We start from the raw sequence: 23,106 nt of genomic DNA, 5'->3' as shown, positions 1-23,106 counted from the left end.
TAATTCAACATGCAATTTAGGATTTTACACTACAACATACAATTAACATGCTCAATCGAAAATACATGTAACACTTGACAGTATAAAAATAATAGTAATAACTACATGTATGAATGTTAACTTTTATTAAATAGCAACGGAACAACAATAACAAACAGTTAACTCACATATCCAACATCAACATAACATGTCATCATTATAAGAAATGTTAAAACATAACAAAAGATACAGTGTTCCAAATTCCTCAGTGTTACACATCAGAGCAGACACAGACACTAAAATAAAATGGAAGACTTCATCTTCCACTCGCATCTGAGCTCCTACTGCGAATTATCTGCATGTTACCCACGTGGAGGCAACATTCAAACAGAATGAGTGAGTTATCATAATTATATAAAGGAAAGCATGATAATAAGTAAGCATCATATTATCACATGCACATCACCCATTCCATAACATAATTCCACATAATCCATACAACAACTATCCACACATAATAGCAACATCACAACTATCCATACAAAACAACAACACAACAATTATCCAAATAGGATAACAACATAACAGCCATCTAACATAACAGCAACATAACAACCATCCGACATAATAACAACATAATCAACCATCCAACACAATAACAAATGCAACTAATATACAATGTAATGAGACTCAACAACTCGACTCAATGCATGTGGTACTAATATGTGAACACTCAGGTTCACCGCTTAGATCTTCACCTCCTAGGATCAAAGCCACCAATTTGTTACCATGACTCACCGATTTCATCACCTCCGAAATAAGCTATCGGCCCAATCCACAAAATGGGATTTGAGGCTCACCAACAACGGACCATTTGTTCAACAACATGAATGCATGCAACATATTATACATGCAACAACAATATCATGCATAATGACCCAGCATCATAGTCAATGTACACTGCCAATATTTGCCATCATGTATCAAACACATATTATACAACTCAACAATATCAACATACAACATAACAAGCAAAAATAATGCATTTAAGATTATGTCACACCACCACATAAACATTAAAATACATTTCAACACCATCTCACAAAAAATATTCATTTTCAGGTACTTAAACCAATTTTAAATCAAATTAGACGCTCTTATCTTTTTGACACTTCAAACGGCACTCGAATCGGATACTCGGAACAAAAGTTATGAATTTTTAAAGTTTTTAAGAAAATGGTCCCAGTGTAGCTGGTTACACTAAAACCAGTAACCGGTTACACTACACCCTGTAGCGCAACCTACATTGCCAACACACACACACGGTAACCGATTACCCAAAAACCGGTAACCGGTAATTTGGTCTCGATCATATAGGGTTTTCCCTGCTCTCAAGAGTAGGATCGTTGGAGTTGGTCTTATAGAAAAGATGACTTCTACACTAAAAAGAAGTATACTTCTATATTACGCCCAACTTTGTATCGGGATATTTTCTCGGGATTGGTCGGGTCCTGCCTCTTATTTGAAAAAGCTAGACTCCCTTTTAAGGTTATTGTTTTCTCTTAGCAGTTGCCTAAGGATATGATAACCTTTTTAACGTTAGGTGATTGTATACCAAACTTTATTGTGGACTTTGTCATAGCTTTCGGGAGACTTTCTTTCACTTTTTTGTGACATGTGAAGTTGTGACATGGTATACAATTTTTATGCGGTTACGTTGGGAGTTTGTGTTACCTACACATTTGACATCTTTTTTTTAGTAGTTCGATCTCTTGTGACTAAATCCAAAGTTAGAATTTGCTTAATCTTAATTTGGCATTTAACGGTGTTTGTCAAAAATTCCAAAACGAATTATATTCTTTGACATCTACTATATGGGAATTTGTGGATAAAATTATTTTTGTCTTGAAAATGGTATCTTGGTAAAATTGTCTTTATTTTCTATCATTTCTCTATGAAAGACTTGGGAGGCATTATGTTGGTTCTTTTATGATGGGTGACAAATGGACATACTAGTTTAGATCTAAGAGACTTGGAAGGTATTATATAGGATGATGCGAGACGGACATATTAGAAGATACTAGTTTATCTCTTTTTTTTTAGTGCATATTGATTTTAGGATTTCCATTTCAAGTGGTTTAGTGCAAAACAAAAAAAGTAAATTATGACAACTAATTATACATGTTTTAGTCGCTATAATAAACTAAAATAATATTCTAAAAAATGCCATAATTCGGTATCGTTGAGTATAAAAATAAAATGAAGATAAGCGTCGTAATTGTCTTATAACTAGTTTTCGAATTCAAATAAGGTCAGTCTCCAACGTCAAATTTTCAAGAAAAAATAAATCACCAACATCTGTGTTATTTCAAACGGCCATAATACACCACAAATGCATTTCAAACAAACATAATCAACTGCGAATAATGACGTTTCAAACTGCCAGAATTTACTGCAGCTGTTTAAAAAATTATTGTCTAAATCACAACAATTTTCATGAAAACCATTATAATAATTTATTTATCTTTTAAAAAGCTAAAATATGATCTGAATTTTTTTTTTGTTGTTCTTTTAAGCAAAACTGTTAAAAATATATTCTGGTAACAATAATTGACGACACATATATTAAAATTACAATCATCTAATACATAAACCACTGTAATTCTTCAAAATTACATGATAAGCCTAAAAATTTGATAAAATATATCAAACTATTCTCAAAATATCAATACCATCACATGTCCATTATCTTTAGCTATTATCAAAATAAACAAGATTCCAAACACAAATGATATAACCAATTCATGTGCTGTTAGAAGGATTCTGATGATGATATGTGCCATGTATATTGCTTTCATCCGATAATGTTCTCATGTCAGAGGATGAATAATCCACTTCCTATATCTGAAGTCTACAAAAATTCAAACTATCATTATATTACAACTAATCATCACAAAAATGTAAAATACGCATATAATGTCAAATTAAAGACACAAACACGTGCACTAAACTAATTAAGATTCGATTATGCTCCTCGGTTTAAATCAAAGATGTAAAGTTTAAATTAAATCTCGGCGTATATATCTTATATAAAACAAAGCTTTGCCTTCTTTAAAATAAGTTCAAAGATCTCCCAATAATTGTATTTTTTTTATTTAAAAAAAAGCTAAAATGATTATAACACATACAAAAAAGTTACACCAAAAGAAACATGTATTCTTCATCTTCAATCTGAACAAAAGGAGAAAATCAATTATTCACTATAATTTAATCCCATAAGAATTTTACGAGTAGGTTTCAACAGAAGTAGATATGAAAATCAGCAACCCATTCTAATTTAACCCAAAAAATCAACCAATTAATGTACCTGTTGTTTTTGATCGGGAAATAAGGCAGCCAAGTCCTTAGGTAGTGCACCACCTTCTTTTGCACTAATGTAGCCAACAACTGCTTTTAATTGAGCAGTCACAGCCGCAAGTTTCTGTTCCACCAATGAATTACTACCACTTGAGGAACCAAACTCCATACCATGAAGTCTTGTGGTCGTATGCTTAAAAGCAATAGTAGGAACCACTCCCAAGCCCATTGCTCGAACGCGGCCAGGATGTTCTCTACCAAATATATTGGCAACAACATCATTTGGAGAAGTTTCTGAAGACGCCTCATGGTTTTGATTTATATGACTATCAATTTTCTCCTACATACAAAACAAATAACCAATGAGTCTCGTTCAATTACTTCAATTCTAAAACAATAAACATAAACTTAAAATTTATTTGGTATATATTATCCATTTACCCCTATCTCCATAGCTTTGTCATTCACATAACTTCCATCTTTCTTTTTGTGGATCATCTTCCACATTAGACCCCGACCGATAGTCTTACCAGTTTCAATACTCTAAAAAAACATACATACAATATCATTATGAATCAAATAAATTAGTACTTTTTTGATAAAAAAAAAGTAGCAAAAGTGAGAACTTAATATCTAACATACACAGTTATTTAGATAAAGATATTGGTAAACATACTAGCTCATGTCTTCTCCTCGCTAATGACTTGGCACCACACGTATGAGAATATGCTTGGTTCTTCCTTATTTCTTGATTTCTCTTACAAAGCTCCTATAAGTAGAAGTATATTACTTCTATAATTTAAAAGAGACTATTCAATATATAATGACAAATGAAATATGTACCATCGTCTCTGGTTTTAAGCGATACTCAACAAATAATTCCCAATGGTTCGGGGGAATTTCCTTAGGTTTCTTGTTGATAATTTCACTTTTGCTCAAAGTTGGATGATAATAAGCCTTCCAAAGCTTAATCCTATACTCCCTCCACTTTTTTCCAATCGAAGCCTCAATATATCTTTTCGCTAAATCTTCATGTACCTTGAAACAAAATCGAGGCTTCCAATAATAGGAATGTTAGTCTCTTACAATGTTTCATATGCAAACTTTAAATACATAAGTAGAACTAAAAGAAAAAATACCAGAAAGAAGGTTATCCACTGCTCATCAAAGTAACTTCCAGGCATATTTGACCATTTATCAAAACCTATAGGAAAAAAGACACTATTTGTTGCTATTAGTCCACATACTCCAGCAAGCAAACCAGCAGCCTCTCCAATAGGTGAATGAAATTCATCAAAATCCACAATAATACGCAATGCATTCGGCATATCCTTGACATCCTTAGAATTCAAACGCAGTTTTTTATTTGTACCATGCTCTTCATCTACAAGAAATCAATGTTATGTGGCCGAAACCAAAAATATATAAACAAAAGTGCAACACAAGACTAAATTAAAATATACCAATACATTATACCTATTGCATCTACAAACCAATAATGAGTAGATACTCGTCCATCTCTACGTTCAGGACGTATAACCTCTTGTTGTGCAGGCTGCGGGGATGTTTGGCAAGGTAATTGAGATGATACATTGACTCTACAAAGAGAACTTTCAGCTTCTTTTTGTGCAATTTGTGAGGGTGTTTGACTAGGTAATTGAGATGATACATTAGCTCTACGATTAGAACTTCCAACTCCTTGTTGTGCAGGTTGTGAGGATGTTTGGTTAGGTAATTGAGATGATACATTAGCTATACGATGAGAACGCCTAAGTCCTGGTTGTGAGGGTGTTTGGTTAGGTACTTGAGATGATAAATTAACTCTACAATGAGAACTTTCAACTTCTTTTTGTGCAAGTTGTGAGGGTGTTTGACTAGGTAATTGAGATGATCCATTAGCTCTACGATGAGAACGTCTAACTCCTGGTTGTGAGGATGTTTGGCAAGGTAATTGAGATGATACATTAACTCTACAATGAGAACTTCTAACTCCTTGTGAGAATGTTTGGTTAGGTAATTGAGATGATACATTAGTTATACGATGAGAACGTCTAACTCCTTGTTGTGCAGGTTGTGAGGATGTTTGGTTGGGTAACTGAGATGATACATTAGTTCTACCATGAGAACTTTCAACTCCTTGTGCAGGTTGCATTTGGTTAGGTAATTGAGATGATACATTATCAACAACTAGTGTAGGAGAAGCAGACATGACATCCGATGAACCAAGTGGATCATGAATTGGATCATTGGATGCACATACAACATGTGCTAGTTTAAGCAAATTTGAAATCCTTTTTGACTTTGGCATTGCTGCACATAGGAAACAAGGTAGTCAATTAAAAAAAATGAATAAGAATAATACTAAACTTATTGAAATATATTCCAATAAAACATTACTGAAAGCTAACACAATGTACATACTTCAATAGTTTTACGACAACAAAAATAAGTCAAGTTAACTTTATATGACCTTCTCTCAACTTCTTCAAAAAAGTGGACGATTTTAGAATTATGATTAGAAAGTAACTAGTCAAAAAGTTAAAACACTGAAGATTCATAACTAAGTCTTACAGAAAATGTTTTCTGGTTTGCAAGTAAAAACAAATGAAGCATCATTTTGTATAAATAACCATAAAATTTGTACTAAAAAATTGATGGTAGATGGAAAAATCTATCACCAGAACCCTGACTATAAAGAAATCCCTTTATCTCTACACCCATTGCCCTTCTCTCTTACACTCTCACTGTCTAGAAATAATGCTTCTGTTATGAAAGCACTCTTTGTTGCAAAATTGTGAACAAACTATGTTTTATATGCATCCAACTATATTCATCAATGAACCTGACAGTATTTAAATCAATTCAGTTGAGGGATTGTGTGTGAAGTGGAAATTCTAAGTGAGGAAAATATGAAATTTCGACACTCTTATGTTCAGGATATATATACCTAACAAGTTTTTCTACACACATTTCTGACAGGAAACCAATTAAAATTTCAAAGAACTGCATGATGGCTAAAAACTAGTATTGTATCCCAAAACCAAGAACCAATGTTGATCAAATTTCTATAGCTATCCCAAAACCAAGAACCAACCCTCTCAAAATGCCCATGAGATTCAGAGTCCATAATCTGCATAAATGTGGATGTGGATGTCTTAAGGATAAATTTACTGGTTTAGGACTAAAACACCATTCAGACAAGCATATGCAGCTAGGGCAAAAATGTAAAACAACTAGAAAACCCCTAATCCTATAAGAAAAACGGAAATTGCCTCTATGCATACACCCAAAACAGCCGTAGCAAAAACAAAAACACCCAGGCCAATGAAAATCGAACACAAGAAAAGTTAAAATGGAAGCAGTAAGTTTACCTTTAAAAAAGAGTGATGGAGGAAGAAGAGTGACAGACGGTGGAGAAGAGTGGCGGAGCGGGATGACGAGAGGCGGAGCGACGGAGATGAGTGCTTGAAGGCGAATTCCGAGACAGATATGCGAAAAGGGAAATGGAAAGGTTTAAGGAAATTAGGTTTAAAATTAGGAGAAAAAAGAAACCTGAAAAAAAAAATTAAAAATAAGAATTTTGGTAAATATTGGCGGTTTCTTGGAAATGTGAATAGCATGAGTTATCTTTAAAAACCGTCGTAATAAAAATATTTATTTGGGAAACCATTAAAAATAATTAACTATTCACAGTAACTTAGAATGAAGAAAAAATATATTATGAATCCTCTGAGATTCTCTGTGATTTTTCTATTTGATATTTGTGTTCAATTTTTTAAAGATCTTTCTCTTCCTTTAAGATCTTGATGCTCTTCTTTCTTTTATTATGTGTGTAAATCTCTTTGATATGTGACATTTTCATCTTGTTCTGATTCTCTTCTCATCTCGTTCTTGAGTGTTCGTCTTTTTGATGTCATAGTCTTTAGTGTTTCGCTCTAAGTAATCATTTTTCTATTGTATTCCTTTTGTTTTCTTTTGATCCTTTTGTTGAGATCGTTGTGGTTTTAACGTTCTATCAAAAATTTCTTTTGATCTTATTCCTTATACCGTTGTTGGTTTTTACATTGTGCATTATGGACAAATAGCATACCGATCAAACTATATCTCAAAGAACCTAGAAGATCATGACCTCTGATCTCATGGAGCATATTGGCAGATGCTCGGACCCTAACTACAACATGGTTTACACAAATCCTTGTTTCGATCATCAAAACCAAATACTTGAAAAACCAAAATATAAAAAAACTAGATTCAGCAAGCCATCATAAAACCAACAAACATAACTAACATCATTACCCCCCAGAAACTACATTGATCAAGAATCCCAAAAGAACCAAAATTAAAATGTTGAAAATGACAAAAATATTCTTAATAGTCCCCATGACTTCTTACTTCATTTTCTATGAAGAAGGATAAATTCAAGACAATCAAAATGCGGACTCTCTATGTATATTGGGAAAAATAATCACATAAAAACCTACTCACATATCCTCAACCCAAGATTCCTTATCCAACATATGATGTGACCATCTAAACCTATATGCCTCTGAATTAGAACCAAATATGTATAAAATTACTATGGAAAATCCAGAGGACTACCAGCGTATCCTAAAGGGAAGCCTGTGGATATTCAGGAATTCTTTGTTTATCCTCCAAGAATGGGACGGCATCAAACCAATGAACAACATGGATTTACTAAGACACTCATTTGGATTCAATTATGGGTTCTTCCTATCAATGAAAAAACACCACAAATGGGACAAAAGATTGGAGAATAATTTGGAGTGTTTTGTGAAGCTCTCGTCTATGAAATGCTTGACAGATCCACAATTATCAAAGCAAAAGTCAAGATAAGTGTGGACAAGGTTATAAAACCAGACATGCACATAGGAAGCACCTCTAATGGGATAACCAGGATTGATTTCAGGTATGAAAATTCACCTACGTTATGTTTTCTATCTGGTATCATGGGGCAAAATGAAGAACATTGTAGAAATTCCAAAAACTCTAGTCATGGAATCACATAAATAAACCCATTTGGTCATTGGTTGGGAGCTTCTCAAGCAGGAAAGAAAGTAATACAGAATCAGCAAAAAAAATTAAACAGATACCCCACTAAGAAACCCAGCATTGGCCAATTTAGTTCTATACCAGCAACATTAATTGAATAGCTTAGAAAATTAGTTATGAAAGAAGTAGGAAAAAAAGAAGAAAGTATGCAAGAAAATTGTAAATTTCACATAAGCTCTAATTATTAGGTGAGAATATGGATACAACAATGTCTAGAAGGGGGTTGAATAGACCCAAAATCCATTTAGACAATTTGAAAAACTTTTTAGGTCCCATAAAACGAAATCGGAGATTTTAAGAAGCGCGGAAGCGAAATACGAAACGAGAGAGCTTGGAAGCATCTAAATGAATCAAGCCATATGAAATGGTACATAAAGTTACAATGAGATTGATTGCTTCTACAAGTCAATCAAAGTCACTTTAAACGAAGTGGTTTAAAAACGCATTAATTAGATGTTTTTTCTATGTCTTCCTCCATAATGAAAATTTGGGCATTAAGGAGACTCAGGTTTTTGAATCCAGCCGCAAAGTCGACCGACATATTATCCACTAGCATTTGGTATTCATATTTATGAGTAGCATCATTAAGATCTCTAAAATCTATACAGACTCTAAGGGTTCCATTTTTCTCAATAACTGGAACAATATTATCAAGCCACTCGACATACCTGGTAGGAATGATGAACTTTTCCGGGAGCAATCTCTCGATCTCAACTTTGATCTTGGACATGATTTCAAACGTGAACCTCTATGGGGTCTGCTTCAATGACTTCTTGCCAGGTCTGATCGACTTCTTTAACTCCACTAAATTGCAACTGAGTTCGGGAATTTCATCATAGTCCCAGGCGAAACAAGCTTTGAGCTCCTTTATAATCTTGATTACTTCTGCTTTTAAGTGTGGGGAGATTTTGGCACTAATGTATGTTGGTCATTTTGTCGTCTCATCTCCCAAGTTCATATCTTCCAAAGGATCCTGCACCTTCATTTTCTTGGTCGAGATTGTTGGTCTTTCTCAAACTCCAAAGGCTCATTATTATATATGTAATCTAATCTTCGACTTTCTGAATCTGTTGTTTGGCTAGGAAGGCAAGATTAATTTACCCAAGTGTTCTCAGGCTTAATGTCTTCGACATTCACCATGTTGAGATTCGACCTCCAAGGCCACTGGGATTTTATTTTCAGCCACATAGGCCGAAATCTGAGCCAACGCGCTTGACTCAATCATTGTCTCCATCAAATTCAGACTATCGGTTATACCCTCTGATAGAGTAATATTCCCAGGTAAACTCGTATTAAGGGTGTAGCTTCATTGTGTAGCATACCTCACGCCCTTCAAATTTATATCCTCCTCCGACAAGTTTACATGGAGAAATGTTAGCCAATTTTTGGTCAAAGTTAAGCATGTTGATGTGATTGACATCTGCTCTGAAAAAACTCTGATCAACTTTGATGGTTTTGAAAATCCCATCAGGCTTCAAGATGGTGACCCTCTTATGCATAAACGAGGGTACATATCCGACTCCTTGCAACCATTCTCTACCTAATAACATATTGTAGTTTGCTTTAGTCAGAACCACCACAAATAAGGTTGGCCTTTGTGGTGATTCCCACCACTACACCGACTTGAATGACTCTTAAGAGTTTGTTGGTTTTGCCCTCATAGTTGGACAATGCCATGTTGTTACAGGCTAAATTTGTGGGAAATTTGCCTATTTTTACCAAGAGGGATTGAGGCATAACATCGACACATGCCCCAAAGTCGAACAAAACTTTGTTGGTCCCCACGCCGTTTACCTTAGCCCTTATATACAAAGGTTTCATGTGTTGTTGCATGTCCATGCTTGGCCTTCCCAAAATGGCATGGTATTCATTAACTAAGCCTTCATTCATCACATAATAGCACAAAGGTTTGTGGGTAGCTAGTTCTTCCTCAAGACCTTCTTCCTCAATCACTTATGTGATTGTATCGTACTCTAAAGGCAAAATAGATATCATATTGCAAATGATATCTAGTTCTGGCTCAGACCCTGATCAAAGTTGTTTATCCCTATATCGACGTCTTCAATGGCTTTATCTTTCGTTGTTTTCTCCTCCTTCATGGGTGATAGAGGGGGAAACAGCATTTGCATGACTGGCCATTGACTACTTCGACCTTTATCGACAAATTGAATGCTATCACTTCTGCTGGAGCTTCCAGCCACTCGTGTAACTTTCTTGTTTCTCTGGTGTCTCCTCCACTGAGTCCTAGTCATGTCATGGGGGGGGTTTTCCCATGTAGTTCTGCGAGACATAAGAGTATTTATTTGAAACTTGGGAGTTGTCTCTGTATGAGGAACCATAATCAACATTCACTACTTTCCATTTTCCCCCACTAGTTTCTAATTTAGGAGCAAGGCGTAACCATTCCCTAGGAGATGCATATGCAGTAGGGACATAAGTCCTACCCTGGAACTTTGTTGGGCTTTTTCCTTTCTTAGAGAAAGGTTCCTTGGGCTTATCATGTCGGACAAACGTTTTGGTTTGGTAAGGGTTTTCCCTCTCCAACACTTTAGTAGTTTCTTTTTCAAACACAGAGCTTCGCCAGAAACACATCATCACCTTTGAATCTTTCAACTTGCAACGATTCAAAATATCGACCAACTCCTCTTCAACTTTGGCATAAGCCTTTGCTGCTGGATCCTCGTAGTTTGGTTTACTGTCTTCATCCCCAGCACTGTTAACAACCATGATACCCACTGGCTCGACAAAGAGAGCCTCAACTTTTGTCTCAACTTCCTCTTCTGGGTGTGGTTTCTGCTTGTCAGCAAACTTGAGTCTTCCATCCTTGAGAGCATTTTGCACCAGGTCCTTGAAAAGTACACATTGAGAAGTTTTATGACCCAAAAAATTATGGAATTTACAAAAGCCTTTCTCTTTCTCCGTTCTAATGGTGGGACTTCAGCCCTTTTAGGTACAACGATTTATCCATCAGTAACCAATAGATCAAATATTTCGTCACACTTAGTAACGTCGCAGGTATATGTTCTAGCAACGAATTTTTAATTTTTGGAATCTACAAGACTCTTCCCATTTAAGGGTTTCAAAAACTTGCACGTGTAAGGAGGCTCTGACTTTAGTTCAACCACATTAACTTCATTCTCCTTCACACACTCATACTCTGATTCATATGAGTTTCCTCTATTGTCGAATTCGACATAAGCTACCTTATTTTTACTGAACTTTAAAGTTTTATCCTTTTCAACCTTTAACTGTTTGACTTGTCGAACTCTATCCACTAACTGGGCCATGTATCTCAAGTATTGGGTGTCTAACTTCTTCCTAATGGAGTAGTTGAGACCCCCTGCTGCTAGTTCAACTAACTCATATTCTGGCACTTGTGTAAAACATCTCGCTTTTAAGATTCTAAACCTATTGAGCTAATCATTGATGCTTTCATCCATCTTTCACCTCACACTGGCTAATTCCTTGAGGCTAATCTTACATTGCCCCATGTAGAGTTGCTCGCTAAATTCCCTCTCTAATTAGGCCCACGTAAAAATGGAATTTGGGGAAAGGGTGGTGAACCATGTAAAAGCGTTCTTTGTCAATGAGTTTGGAAAATACTTTATTTTCAGGTTCTTATTGTTGGCTAAAACACCAGCCTCAGTTTGGTACCAGGCAAAGTGTTCGATGGTGGACTCACTAGTCTCGCCAGCAAACTTGATGAATTTTGGGACTTTCCAGCCTCTAGAAAATTCAGTTTTCCTTACATATTCAGATAATGAGGATATATAATTTGGCCTGTGAAGGCCTACATTGAGGCCATTCTGGACCAAAACGTGTTCAACGACGTTGGTGGTATTATCTTGTACCCCCATGTTGTCCTCTCGGGCTTGTCTCAAGGCTTAGTCGTCATCTTGGTTGCGTTGCACTAGGACCATATGGAGGCCTTCTGGCCTTTGTTAGGCACTAGAGTCAGCGGCACTGTTGGTGCCCCCAAAAATATCAATCTTACCCATTTGGTGGGTTAACTATTGATAACTCATATTCGTGTTCTCTATAAGTAGGCTAAACATGTTGCATATTTGATGTGTAATCGCGTGAACCATATCGTGATTGCTTTCATCCATTAACATTCTCATGACTTGAAGAGAGTTATTAGTTAAGGACAAAGCACCATGGGGAGGAACATACCTCATACCTCATGGTGGTTGTCCTAGTTGGCCAAAGTTGGCCATATGGATGCTGAAGCCAAATACGGGTTAAAGAGAAATGATGTTACCATCACGTTTTCAGAATATATTGACGTACTAGGGTGAAGACTTGCGATCATCACAGTTAGTATTCCATATGGTTGTTCCTTCTGAGGTAACGAGAAACCTAAATAAAAAGGCCTTTGGTCTCCTAAATTTCATAACTCCCTAGAAATCATTGGAGCATTTGACGTTTACGGTGATGAAACTCCCACATCTGGTGGTATTAGGGGTGGCAAGATAGGTCGCCCGCCCCACCCCGCCTTAAGCCCGCAAAAAAGGGGGCGGGTCGCGCAAGCCCGTCAAGTGAAATTGGGCTTAAAAATATAGCTCGTCCGCCAAGGTGGCGGGTTGGCTGGCGGCGGGCTTGCTCGCCTATTTTTTTATTTATTTATCTTTCATCTTTTAATAGATTAATAGACTTATTTTTACATCTCAATTAGATTTTTCACTTATTTTTTAGAACAATATTTTATAAAGCATATTTTAAACAAATTTTACGTCAAAAAATATTGCATATATTCACAAATAAATGTATAAAATAGAACCATCAACAAGTATTCCAAAATTATAGTTCAAGTATTAACCTTCTATCAACCAAAATAAATATTTTGAGTGCTTAAGGCGAGGCGTGCTTAAAGCGGGGTGGGCTGAGCGGGTAGGCAGACATAAAGCCCCAACCCACCCCGCCATTTTTTGGTGGGTGTGCGGGCCGGCCTGGCGGGCCACAATCCATTTTGTCACCCTAGGTGGTATAGAATACGCCACTTCTCTACTTATGACAGTGGGTATCTTCTCGACTGAGGTTGGAGCCACAAAATTGCCGATGCTAGTAACCGCCGGTTGTCCTCTTAAGTTTGGAGTATTACTCTAGGAAGGTTTTTTTTAGACATATCAGAAATTCAATTACCATTCCTTAAGTGCATATAACACGGGGAAGACCACAAAATGAAAGACACTACAAAGAAAATAATGTAAGACATTTCTTTTATGCAAAAATATTCACACAAAAAGGTCCCATTGGGCGTGCCATATTGTTTACCGATGTTTTTAATAAACAATCACGAGTTTAAAAGTCTGGGAGATTAACTCAAGAAATCTCCAAAGCAATTTGTGCAAATAATTCGTGTGAATACACATGCATGTGAATTGAATGCAACGTAGAAAAAGACTTTAAATGAAGTCAGGTTGTGATAAATGATAAGGTAAAATGCAGTAAATGATATTCAATAAAACAAATGTAAAAATACATGTTCCGTTTAAGGAAGCAAAAAGACTAAAAAAGAGTGGATGTAGACACATGCATGTTTCTCACTCAATTGTTTCGCTCTTTGACTCGGGTACTCCAGTGGTGTGGATAGTATGTATGACATTTTGCGTATGACTATTTATTCTATTTATGTGGGACTACTGCGTTTACTCCATGTTTAATCTTCAAGTTCACACTAGTGTACTTACGTGTCCTCCAAGACACTCTTTGTTAAAAATCCACGTTGAGTAGTAACTGCTTCCCACTTTTTTCACGAACCTTCGACTCTAACCGTTTCAATGTTCTGTTAATGTTGCCTATTAAGGAGTCAATACTTATAAATTTACTAAGTCTTTTACATCATGTGGCTTAATCGACTAGTCCTCTTGAAGGAATAAAGATATTTGTCGACTATCCTTCTTGAGATTCTGGACATGCTTTTAGGTCTAGAGGAACTTATCTATGAGAGTCCTCCAAACCATGTCTCATTGTGTTGATAGCTTGGTTGACCCTTCGTTGTTGGTCTATCGACGACTTAGCATTAATGCTCTTTTAAGGATACTTCATTAATGCTTTCTCATAGTAAATGTCTTTCATTGATATTCTTTATTGAATTTCTAGTATCTGAAAATCCAAGTGTAACAGTTACGTTTCTCTCTTCTCTTTCTCAATCTTCATCATCTTTATCTTCTTCATTTTTGTGTATCAAGAAAGATCATATCTTTTTTATAGTTCTTTATCCCTTCAAATATTACAAACCCAAAAAAATTTCCTTCTTTATTTCTCTTGCTTGGGATAAACACATATGTTACCTCACCATAGCGTGAGAATATTTTTTTCTATATCCTTATATATGTCTATAGGGACATTGGTTAAATAACATGTGGTTATGTCCTCTTGTTTGAGAGTCTTTCAGGCATTCATCCTGATTCCTTTTTTCATCTATAACTCACTAAATTCCAATTTTAATAAATCAATCTCTCTCTTCGATGCTCTATATTTTGTATTTCTTCTCTCTCTCTCTCTCTCTCATGGTCCACTTGTTGGAAATAAAGCCTTTTGTGTTTAGGGAGAGTGTGTGTGGAAATTTTAGAGGCTTGAGTAGAAACTTGATAGATAGGGGAATTCTTTGTGGAAGAGAGAACCTTTTTATTTTTGCTTGATACAAAAGTGTAAGATTACATCTCTATTTATAGTACTCTAAGGAGAACATAAGATACACTAATTCTAAAGATTTCTCAACTCTAGAAATTCCAAGAGTATTCTAGAAAATATTACAATCCTAAGAAATATCTAGATACTCTAAACACTACAAGAATTTTCTCGAAACATTATCCTAAATTACCTAAGTATAAAATAACTAAACTTAAAAATCCAAATAATAAGGTTAGACCCAAATCAAGCTTAATATTTCAACATTCCCCCTTAAACTTGATTTTTAACTCCAATCATACTCCTTAGTTTCACGAAAATTTCCAACTTAAGTGGCTTGGTGAAAATGTAGGCAACTTGATCTCGAGACATCACATACGTCAACTTCACCTTCTTCTTCTTGATGCATTCTCTTATGAAGTGGTAACGGGTGTCGATGTGCTTACTTATTTCATCAAATACGGGAATCTTTGACAAAGCAAGTGTTGATTTATTGTCAATACATATTTGCACAGGATCTTCTTGTGGCATATTTAACTCTTATAACAATTTCCTTAGCCAAATTGCATGACAAACGCATGATGTGGCGGCGATATACTCGACTTCATAAGTTTACAATGTGATAATATGTTGCTTCTTTGACATCCAAGTGAAAGTAGTATCTTCCATAAAGAACACAAAACCAATAGTGCTATTTCTATCATCCAAGCCTCCACTCCAATCATTCACTATAGCCAATAATCTCATAATTGTTAGAAGAGTAATAATGCAAGCCAAAGTTTGTTGTACCTTTGATGTATCAAAGGATTCTCTTTTTCTCCTTGAAGTGAGTTTTTGTTGGAGCTTCCATGTAGCAACCTACGACTCTTATAACATAGAGAATATTCGATCTTGTACTTGTCAAATAACCTAGACTTCCAACCAAACTTTTGTAAAGAGTTGGATCCACAATATCTCCACTTTCATGCTTACTCAGCTTGCTGCCACATTCCATCGGGGTGCAAACTGAATTGGCATCATCCATCTTGAACTTCTTAAGGACTTCTTTGGCATAGCCTTCTTGGTGATGAAAATTATTTTTTCTTCTTAATTTACTTTGATGCCGAGATAATATATCATGAGCCTCATATCCGTCATCTCAAATTCATTTGACATGTCTTTATTGAACTCTTTGAACATGCTTAGATTGTTCCCTGTGAAGATCAAGTCATCAACATATAAACACACAATCAAAATATCTTCACTTTGCGTTTTAATATAGAGTTCATGCATATATGGACACTTGATGAAGTTCTTGTCTTAAAAGTACTTGTCAATTCGAATATTCCACTCAGTGTTTGCTTGAGTCTGTACAACGCCTCTTCAACTTTACGACTTTTCTTCTCGCCCTTTTACTTCATAGCCCTGTGGTTGCTCGATATAAACTTCTTATTCGAGAAAACCATTAAAGAAGGTCGACTTCACATTCGTTTGATGGATCTGCCATTCATTTTTTGTTGCCAATGCAATGATCAGTCTAATAGTTTCAAGACGAGCAGCAGGGAAAAATACCTCATCATAGTCAATTCCTTGTCTTTGACTATAGTCCTTCGCTACCAATCTTGCTTTGTATCTCTCCACGTCTCCTTTTACATTATTATTCACCTTGTATACACATCTTACTCCGATTGCTTTGTGTCATCGTGGAAGTGTAGTAAGTTTTCACCTGTCATTCTTCGTGATTGACATGATTTCTTCGTCCATGGCGTCTCTCCACTTTATAGCTTAGAGGCTCGCAATCACCAAAAAGACAAAAGAGGTTAATGTCGTTTTGGTTTTCAGTTACCTCATAAAGCTTTTCAATGCTCCTTAGTAGTGGTGTCATCTCACTTAATCTTGTTTCATCCAACCTTGGTGTCGGTGAGACAAGTGGTGTAATATGTTCCTCTATCATTGGTTGTTCGATTTCGCATTCTTCTTTAAAGTAAGGAAGAAAATTGTACATATCTTCTTCAGCACTCCAATCCCAACAATCTTCTTCTTTGAATTTCCCGTCTCGACCTATGACGATATTTACATTATTTGGATTATATAGCTTGTACCCCTTGGAGCTTGAGTTGTAACCCACAAATACGTATTTTTCACTTTTATCATCGAGCTTTGTTCTCCTTTCATCTGGAACGTGGGTATAGGAAATGCTTCCAAACACTTTAAAGTGATAGATCCCGGGCTTCCTTTCAATTCATTTTTCTCGTGGTGTCTTCTCATACACAATTCTTGTTGGGGAACAATTTGTTAGGTAAATCGCACATGCCACTGCTTATGGCCCGATTCTTTCTCTCTGTTACTCCATTTTGTTATGGAGATCTTGGCACCATTAGTTGGCGGAGGATTCCATGGTCTTCACAATATTTGTGGAGCTCATTTGAAGTGAACTTTCCTCATCGATCAGATCTCATGGCCTTAACGAGAAGACCATTTTCTTTCTCCATAAGGGCTTTGAACTTCTTAAAGTTTTCAAATACTTATGACTTCTCCTCCAAGAAATAAACCCACATTTTCTGGAATAATCATTGTCATACCCCGATTTTGATCCTGATTTTTTTCATTTTTTTCATTTTTTGCTTGGCACTTGGCCTAAAGTTCATTTGCATACATTCATTCCCAAATCCATATTTTGTGATAAACATTGGTTATCTAGCCTTTTGATCATGGTGCTTTGTGATTACAAAATGGATTTTAGTTATTTGACTTTTTTTTAATTTTTAATTTCAATTTAATTTCAAAGTAAATCTAATTCCAAAATTCAAGTTAATCTTAATTGTGTTTTACTAATGATTCAAACTCTAATTGATTTTAATTTCCAAATGAATGTTAGAGTTGACATCAAAGTAATTTTAACCAATTATAGATTGATTCGATTTTAATTGGTTTTGTTGGTTTTTTTTTTTGAAACAAAAGAATAGAAGTCATCATAATTCAAAGTTGTGTATAATAGGTTACATGTGATCATGACAGTATTTGAATTTTGAAATCCTTACACAAACTTGCTTCATCCTCTAAAATAACTTGCTTCATCCTTTAAAAGACACATCATGAATAAACATTGCTTAAATAAAGCGCAAAAGTTGTATGGACCTCACGTCCCTACATGACCTGCCAATAATAAGTTCAGACAGTGCATTTATAGGGCCATCGACATTCATACAGGAGTAATCAATATAACAATAAAGTGTGAAAAATATTTTGCAAGAAAAGTGTGATAATGGCATAAGGAGAAGGAAGAGTTTGTGTCACATGAGGTACAGGTTTTATCGGTTCATGGAATATCCCACTTAAGAACTGTATACAAGTCAAAAGTTCTAATACAGAATCTTACAAGCTACAAAATTGTCTCCTTATGAGCCACAGGAGATCCTAAAGAATCTTAGGCAGAAGAATGAGAATGCATTGGCATCTGAGACCGATGCTGCTCAATTTGTCAAGGATGCAGGTAAATATTGTAAGGTACTCTCAGTAAGATTTTCTCAAGGCCATGAAGGCAAGGTTTGTTTGACCTTTGCGGTTCTTGCTTTGGTTGTCGGTGCTGCTGTTTTGTACCCCAACATGGAATCTGTGGATTTCAATAAACACTCTGTACTTTTCAACTCCCAGTTCTGAGCACTAGGAGAATATTTTGCACTACTGGCAGTTGGTTGCATCAAATAGCGATTTTCTCTCAAGCTCACATCATCCACAATGAGTACAGCAAACAACTTCTTCGTAATAAAGTGCATAATGCCGGAGGTTGTATACTTAGCTCCAAAACCTGCTAAGATGTTACAGAATAGTTGAGTCACCGTCGGCTGCAACAGAACCGCATATGATAAGTCCAAAACAATAAACTGCTATCTAACCTTCCGCAAAGCCTAATTGCAATTCATTCTGCACTGATAACAACTGCTTATCCGGCTTACAATGATAGCAAAAAGCTTGCGACACCCCTTGATTTTGGGGCTGAACACAGGAAGCCTGCAAGAAAAAACCAAAACAGCAACACAATGTCTAAACCAACACCATCATAAGATCAAATTCATGTACATCCATAACAGAGGGAACTAATGGTTGAAATTAAAAGGAGGGAAATGCAGCTTTTACAAACAACACGTAATGCTCAACCGGATGCAAGAACTTCAAAGGCAACGTTCGTGGAGAGAAGCAGTTGTTACAAGAACAATACAAGCATACATCAAGGGACCGGTTGCACGGTACAGGTTCTAAGGATGTAGCATTCCAAGAATATGTCATACTCAAAATCCTGCATAAAACCAATTACAACAGTTCTACATAAGTTCACCAATCTGTAACACACACGAAAGGCTTGAGCCAAGATCAAGAAGCACACCATTCTGTTAAACTCCGGGGCATAATTGGGGGAGCCATTGAGAAACCTATAAATTTTACAAGTAGTGGTGAATCAATGCAAACCCTCCGAAGTGTTATTGTATCTTTCTTGTAGATCATTTGACGGGTCTGTTCCTGAGACATGTCGTGAGGGCGGATGGGTTTCCACTGAACCTTTGGATCTACCAAACTCTTTTAGAAGCTTGTTTTGATGTTCACATTGAAACCAGTGATGATTTTGATAGAAAGAGTAAAGGGCATACCAGGATTTTTGGATTGCAGGATGTGGAATCATAATCCGCAGGTCAATCATCTTCATCCAAAAGTGAGTGCAGAAGACGCTGGAGCTTCTGAAGTAATATTTCTTTTGGATAAATCTCAATATGGGACTTCTTCCATTCTTTCTCCTGAAATGGCTGATTGGCAAGAACTGCAGGTTGCATTTTGGCTGTGACTTGCAAAAGTCCTTCCCTGGCACACTATGCTAATGAGAAACATTTTCCACATCAAACTCTGGTACGCCATGAAGATAAAATCTGTTTGCCACATCAAAAGACGAATACAACAGATAAGACTCATAAAACTTCAAAAAACAAACAGTGTGAATAGTCCAGCTCAATCCAGTTATGTTGGCTCAGATCCCCACTGGACAAGGAAGGAGTGCCGTTCGGGATACATTTATCTGCCTCAAAGTCTGAGTAAGATTTGGCTTCTGTTAAATCCCCACATTCAGTGGACATTGGTCCCTCTACTGTAATGGATGAAGATACCGCTAATGATGATCGACACGTCGTATAACATTCTCCTGCAAAAAAAAAAAGTGGTTTATCTCAAGTCAGCAAAGTAACCCAAGATACAAATTGTAAAAGGACGTTCAAAGAGAAAAAGATTTTGAGAGCGTGGCAATGAGTCGTTCTCGTTTCATATTCGCTACTGCAGTAAGGAAAAGCAAAACAATAAGGTCATATCCAAGCAAATTCAGCAATTCCAAGTCCATAATTTTCAGAAAGTGAAAGGAACTTCCTTATGGAAACACTTGGAATGGATTCTCCATCCATCACCCAGAGGATAATAGTTGAAGAATCTCTCCGCCAAAGTTACCGCTTCCATCACAGAATCATACCTGCAATCAAATCAACGCATGCTTTAGGGTGTGATTTGAGGATTGTTATGTTAATCAACAACGAAGGGTTAGAATTTCACCTTATCACAACATTCATCAGCAAACAACCAACAACCCACAGCAATCAACGTGGACAATACCAGAAGAACTCAAGTTGGCTCGTGAGCAAGCGCAGAAAACCATGAGCCAGGGAATGGTGTCAAATGCAAGTGATACATCCAATGCTGTTGCTGCTATCACGGACTCGGTGGGAGTGAGAAATCAAACTTAGCAAAAAAACATTAAAATCACAAGGCAAAATTAAGCCAATGCTCCGAATTCACTGCAGTAAACAAAATAATGACTGAGTCGGTTAAGTTCAGAAGATTACCCAAATTGGAGTTAAGACGAAAGAGATAGGAAAAAGCTAAGTACAGATTACCTTTCCGGAAAATAGCATCAAACAGGATAACTCGTTTCTGAGCGGACAAAAGTGCTTCTGAAAACTTTCTCCTTTGGAACCTTTGAGCATCAATCTGAAACCCTAATCAGAGGAGATAAATAGGAAGCAAAGAGAATTAGTGAAGGGACGAAATCAGAAGGGGGGCGACCATAAACAATAGAAACCCTAAAATCGGCCAAACAAAAAACCTAACCTTTCGGAAGCGAAGCTTGATTTTGTGGACGGCGGGAAGAACCTAGCAGAGAGAAGAGGATTAAGCTCACCGTCACCACCGAAGGTGAGCCGTCCTATTCGTTTCTCTACTGGAAATCTTTTTTGTGTGTTTAGGTTGAGAAAGGGAGGCGCGAGGTCGAGGGTTGATAGGAAGGAGAGACGCGATCGAAAAAGGGTTCTGGCGAGAGAGGTTGAGTTTCGTTGAGAGTGAGAGAGACGGATCCATTTTGTTTTTCTTTCCTCATTTTCTTTTTTCAATTAAACAGAGTAAGTAGTTCTAAAAAAACATTAAGAAAAAGAGAGTCCTTTCATTTTCCTATGTTAGTTAGTTGTTAATTGTTTTAGATTTCCAATTTATTCCCCATTGTAAACCCAACAGCCATGCGGCTGGGTTTAATTACCAATAGACCAACAGTTTTCTTTTATTTTAGTTTTTTTATTTTAATCCTTTTTTTTAATTTTTCTTAGTTTATATATTTAAGTTAGTCTTAAAATATCAGTTAGTTAGTAAGTGGTCTGGTGGAGGGGAGTGGCTTCTAGATCTTTAGTGTAGTGGGTTTGATACTCCTAGGTGTAGTTTTTCTTTCTTTTAATATTTTCTTTTATATTTATGCTTTATTATTCATATTTCTTTTTTTTATTATTGTAGATTTGTTTTTTCTTTTAATTGCATCATGCATTCGAAACCATTTTTTAACTTATAAAAATCATATTTTCTCGATTTAATATCGAGCCCTTTTTTCACACCCTTGTAAGTCGATTGCTTTTTAAGCATCGCCATCAACCTCACATAGCTTACTCTTGGGCTTTCTTACAATGAGCCGGTTCTCTTGCACTTACACTCATGCATTGCATTATTTGTTGTTTGGGCCCGATTTTATTATTTCATGATTTCTTAATCCCCATTTAACAAAATGTACCCCATTCCCCCGATGTGTAATAATCTTGTACTGTTTCATTTCTTTATTGCTTGGTTGTTTAGTTAGCTACTAACACAAGAATAAAATCAACATTTTCAAAAATACAAAAACAAATGACTCGATCCAACGTCGAGTATTTTCTCAATAAACAAATCAACTCATTCCTCCATCCCATTCCATCCCATCTCTTTCAAACTTTCATCAAATGCTTGATTCAACGTCAAGCCATTTTCCCTAATAAAAACTCAAAAAATATTAATTCATAGTCAAGACTTTTTCAATAAAGATGGAAGTGGAACGTGGTGTATACCACGCACTCCTGAGATTAGGATTCGAGATGTATATCTCGCCAATCCTAGTTCTCGCCATCATCCAATTATCCACTTTGTTCTCTCGAACACTCATTCAAATTTCTCAAACGTCCATCAATACTTGATCTAGGTCAAGTCATTTTTTCACAACAAAACTCAAAATACCTAATTCTTATTTAACCTTTTTCAATAAAGATGGAAATGGAACATGGTGTATACCATGCACTCCTGAGGTTAAGATTCGAGACGTATGCCTCGCCAATCTTAACTCTCGCCATCGTCTAAAATTGTCAATGTGGTTTCGTCAAACCTTTTTCTCAATCAAATCTAAGATACTTAAATCTTATTTAAGACTCTTTCAATAAAGGTGGAAATGGAACATGGTGTATACCATGCACTCCTGAGGTTAAGATTCGAGACGTATGCCTCGCCAATCTTAACTCTCGCCATCGTCTAAAATTGTCAATGCGGTTTCTTCAAACCCTTTCACAATCAAATTCCAAAATACTTAATTCCTATCTTAATCTCTTTCAATAAAGATGGAAATGGAACATGGTGTATACCATGCACTCCTGAGGCTAGGATTCGAGATGTATATCTCGCTCATCCAAGTCCTCGCCATCACTCAAAATACATCCAACCAATCAAACTCTTTTTTTGCCGCCGTGCGACCAATCAAAGAACCTTTTTCATAAA

The 23,106-nt window shown here is 36.2% G+C and overlaps 2 protein-coding genes across 7 annotated transcripts; both read right to left on the bottom strand.

Moving 5' to 3' along the window:
- Positions 1-2,574: 2,574 nt before the first annotated feature.
- LOC127086202 (uncharacterized) lies at positions 2,575-6,879 on the bottom strand. The gene is made up of 8 exons (XM_051026921.1): positions 6,708-6,879; positions 4,813-5,646; positions 4,476-4,720; positions 4,180-4,392; positions 4,013-4,105; positions 3,778-3,879; positions 3,347-3,676; positions 2,575-2,890 (listed from the first exon to the last, which is right to left on the bottom strand). Exons 2-8 carry the CDS (start codon positions 5,642-5,644, stop codon positions 2,855-2,857), a joined length of 1,851 nt encoding a protein of 616 aa, XP_050882878.1. The 5' UTR covers positions 5,645-5,646; positions 6,708-6,879; the 3' UTR covers positions 2,575-2,854.
- An 11,370-nt stretch (positions 6,880-18,249) lies between these two features.
- On the bottom strand, positions 18,250-21,046 carry LOC127086201 (uncharacterized). 6 transcript variants are annotated; one of them, XM_051026915.1, is made up of 7 exons: positions 20,946-21,046; positions 20,605-20,846; positions 19,665-20,524; positions 19,403-19,593; positions 19,156-19,315; positions 18,915-19,029; positions 18,250-18,826 (listed from the first exon to the last, which is right to left on the bottom strand). In XM_051026915.1, exons 4-7 carry the CDS (start codon positions 19,543-19,545, stop codon positions 18,546-18,548), a joined length of 699 nt encoding a protein of 232 aa, XP_050882872.1. In that variant the 5' UTR covers positions 19,546-19,593; positions 19,665-20,524; positions 20,605-20,846; positions 20,946-21,046; the 3' UTR covers positions 18,250-18,545. The 6 variants fall into 6 exon arrangements, with proteins under 6 accessions (XP_050882872.1, XP_050882873.1, XP_050882875.1 ...); XM_051026916.1 differs by having other exon boundaries at positions 19,403-19,583; XM_051026918.1 differs by having other exon boundaries at positions 19,403-19,575.
- Positions 21,047-23,106: the final 2,060 nt, after the last annotated feature.

This window comes from Lathyrus oleraceus, chromosome 5 (genome assembly GCF_024323335.1).
Source record: "Lathyrus oleraceus cultivar Zhongwan6 chromosome 5, CAAS_Psat_ZW6_1.0, whole genome shotgun sequence".
Taxonomy (NCBI): Eukaryota; Viridiplantae; Streptophyta; class Magnoliopsida; order Fabales; family Fabaceae; genus Lathyrus; species Lathyrus oleraceus.
This window is presented reverse-complemented; position numbering and strand designations above follow the sequence as displayed.